The sequence below is a fragment of the Corvus brachyrhynchos genome, unplaced genomic scaffold (assembly GCF_000691975.1).
Source record: "Corvus brachyrhynchos isolate BGI_N302 unplaced genomic scaffold, ASM69197v1 scaffold61, whole genome shotgun sequence".
In the NCBI taxonomy this organism is placed as follows: Eukaryota; Metazoa; Chordata; class Aves; order Passeriformes; family Corvidae; genus Corvus; species Corvus brachyrhynchos.
The window spans coordinates 1,487,497-1,490,785 of record NW_008236478.1 but is presented as its reverse complement, the minus strand read 5'-3'; the positions used below and the strand labels follow the sequence as shown (position 1 = coordinate 1,490,785).

General features: G+C 58.5%; 1 protein-coding gene across 1 annotated transcript in view; it reads right to left on the bottom strand.

Moving 5' to 3' along the window:
• The window catches only part of NFKB2 (nuclear factor kappa B subunit 2), an 8,291-nt gene that overhangs the window by 3,484 nt on the left and 1,518 nt on the right, over nucleotides 1–3,289 (bottom strand). The window contains exons 2-11 of the mRNA XM_017725851.1: nucleotides 2,904–2,982; nucleotides 2,391–2,431; nucleotides 2,191–2,289; nucleotides 1,805–1,956; nucleotides 1,085–1,191; nucleotides 780–938; nucleotides 587–691; nucleotides 361–446; nucleotides 102–242; nucleotides 5–22 (exon numbers count right to left, since the gene is read on the bottom strand). Of these exons, the coding sequence (XP_017581340.1) occupies nucleotides 5–22; nucleotides 102–242; nucleotides 361–446; nucleotides 587–691; nucleotides 780–938; nucleotides 1,085–1,191; nucleotides 1,805–1,956; nucleotides 2,191–2,289; nucleotides 2,391–2,431; nucleotides 2,904–2,982 (987 nt within the window). The remainder of the gene's footprint in view (nucleotides 1–4; nucleotides 23–101; nucleotides 243–360; nucleotides 447–586; nucleotides 692–779; nucleotides 939–1,084; nucleotides 1,192–1,804; nucleotides 1,957–2,190; nucleotides 2,290–2,390; nucleotides 2,432–2,903; nucleotides 2,983–3,289) is intronic.

The following is a 3,289-nucleotide window of genomic DNA, read 5'->3' as shown; positions in this document are numbered from 1 at the left end:
CCTTCCTCTCCACTTCTTCCTTAGCGGTGGGGGAAGAGGGGCAGCAGGGGGGGGGGCAGCCCCAGCAGCAGGGCCCATGCCAGCCTGCCTGGGGGGTGCTCACCTACCACCACTGGGTAGTAGGTGAACTGCTTGGAGTCACTCACGTCCCCTCCCCGCTTCCGCTTCAGCTGCAGGAAGACGGTGACAGGACGGTCGATCTTGGGCTTGTGGTAGGGGGGTGTGCGGAAGACAATGGCGTACTGTAGGCAGGACATGATGGACATGAGGTCCTGATCATCCTGGAGCTGGGGCTACCTCAGCCCTCAGTGCATCCATGTGCCTCGGAGCAGAGCAGGACACTCCCCACCTCCCCTGTACCTGCTTGTGCACATCCGTAGGAGAAAAGTCCCCGAAGGCCTGCCAGCCGTTCTCGTCATCCTCGTAGAAACGCACCTCAATGTCATCTGGGGAGAGAAGTGGCACTGGCACTGCCTCCTCATCCCAAAAAGGCTCCAGGGACACAGACCCCTGACCACCCAGGGGACCCAAATCTCTCCTGCCACAGCCCCCCCAGAAGGTTTAATCTGGAGAGAATGGCTTTTACCTTTCTGAACTTTATCACACAGCAAGTAGACTTCATCTCCTCCCCGCACGGAGCCTGCTGTCTTATCCATCCGTGAGATCTTCAGGTTGGAAGCTCCAGGGGACTCTGCAGAGCAAGACGTGTTGGGAGACACTGTGCAGAAGTCCTTACCCCCGCCTGCCCCGTCCCTTTCTCAGAATGGCCCCATGCTCACTGCTGTCATGGATGGGGTCCGAAATGACAGGCTGGAGGGCCAGCGTGAAGTTCCCACTGCTGTCACGGAGGTAGGCGGTGAAGCGCAACCGCACAATGCTCAGGTCCATCACCTTCTTCAGCTCCTTCGCCTCCAGCTCGATCTCACGCAGCTCCGATTCTGCCAGGGTAGGGGGACAAACGTCAGGCTGTGTGGGGGACAATGCTCCAGGTCCCCTTCCTACCCACCCCAGCCCCATGCTCAGCCCAGCCCCCAGCTGTCAGCCCATGGTGCCGAGGCCCACTGAGTCCCCAGGCTGCCCTCACCCGTCAGCAGATGGTTCCTGTTGCGCATCTTCTGCTGCTTCAGCTTTTCCTTCATGATCTCCATCATATTCTTTTTGGTGACATGGAGCACACCCAGGTTGCTGAACCTGAAGAAGAGGGAACCTGCCAGGAGCTGGGAGCATCAAGGCCAGGAGCAGCAAGCCCAAAGGGGCACATACTCCTGCAGCTGGGAAGGACCTGAGCACAGAGCAGTGCCACTCAGGCAGCAGGGATTCAGTGTGTGTGGGGCAGAAGAGGAGTAACCACAGCAGAGAGGAAAGGAGCCCCAGAAACTCTGGGCTCCCACAGGTAACAAATCTAAAGGGCTATCAAAGACAAGACCAGGAGGACTGAAGGTCAGAGGGATGCACAGGGGACTGAGCTGAGCCAGGGCTGGATATGTAAGAGCAATGGCAGCAGTTGCAGAATAACCCTGTGACTCAGGCTGGCTTCAAAAGTCATCCGCAAAGCTGGGGAGCTGCAACCTCAAGGACAGAAGCCCAAAATAAGCTGCATATGTCAAAACCCAGAGACAGGCAAAATGCTCAGAGGACAGAGCTGTAACCATGAACTTATCTAGACACACCCCTGACCTCAGCCAGCAAACACAACCCCAGGGTACACTAACCCCTATCCTTCTCCCCATCTCAGAAGCTGCAGACAGAACCCACAGCCACTTCACATAGGCAAGAGGCCACCCTGTGTCCTCCTTGCACGTACTGAGCTGTCATGTCCTTGGGTCCCACAACCGTGACACAGTTGCCAGCCTCGTTGCACTGCTTGCCCACCAGGCTGTGGGCATGCACACGGGGAGGGTCACTGTGCGTCACCAGGTCTACCTCGATCCGGGCCATCCCTGTGTAGTTACAGATCTGCAGGGAGGAAGAAGATGGGGGTCAGGTACAATAAGCCAGGAGCCTGAAGGACTCTCTACAAATCCCTGTTGTCCCTCCCCATGGCTGCCACCTCTCCTCCCCTCCCTCCAGCACCAGGAGACACATAAAAGCTTATTATAAATTTCCTGTCCTTCCTTCGAGGCTCTCTCTTGATGCTCATGCATACTGGCTGAAGACACTGCTCCATCCCCTCCCCATAGCAGCGCTCACCTTGACAGTGGGATAGGTCTTGCGCCCCTTCTCACTGGATGCTCCTGGCAGCCCCCCATGGGAAGGGCCCTCGCAGCCATACCGAAACCGGAAACCCCGCTGTGGAGGCAAAGAGAGGTCAGCCAAGGGTGGCCAAAGCCTGATGCCATGACAGCAGGAGGTGACAGTTACACCTGTGTTTACCTGGGTGACATCCTTACCTGCTTTGGCTGCTCAATAATGACAAGGTAGGGACCTTCCACTGGAGGACAGAAAGGAGAGGTACCAATGAGAAACATGGGATAACCAAAGTGCATGTTCTCAGTGAGGATGCTGGAGATACAGGGACAGCACTGAAGGTGATGTGAGCCCTGTCTGTCCCATGGGGGTCCTCAGAGCCCCCAACCCCTGTGCTGTCACAGCTCAGCTGGGAACAGCAGTCAGAGCAGCAGGAAGAGGAGGGGAGGGCCAGAGGGTGCTCTGTCACTTGGGGAGCAGGGATGCTCAGGAGGTCACAGCCCAACCTGGCAGTCCCTGGTAGACTGAGCAGAAGAGCCAGATGGAACAAGCCCCATCCTGGTGGCACAGAGCAGGGATTCCCAGCCAACCCACAGTGGGGCCAGTAAGGACAAAGCCTGTGGTGCTTCTGGGAACTAAGAGGTGTGAGTCAACCTGCCGGGAAACTCCACTGCAGCTGGGGACCCCTGGAAGGGCACTGCCAGAGGGGCCCTTACCTGTCTCCATCAGGGGCTCCTTCTGCTCCATCATGTGGGAGCCAAAACTGAAGTCATCGTAGTCAATCCCATCCAGGCACTAGGTGATGGGAGGGAAGATGAGTGTGATGAGTGTGTTGGGGCTGGAATCCCCAACTATCCTGAGGGGGTGATGGCAGTCTGGCACGGACCCCCATCGGGCAGGCACAGATCCCCTGTCCCTCCCTGGGAAGAGAGGTGGGCAGGTGCAGACCCCTCAGTGCCCACCCTGGAGGCTGACACAGACCCTCCCACCTCCCACCCCGGAAGCAGGCACAGACCCCCACCTCCCACCCCACCCGTGGGGTCGGACACTGCTCCCTGCCCAGCTCCGGGGCGGGGACCAGGCAGCGGCCCCCCCCGGCCCG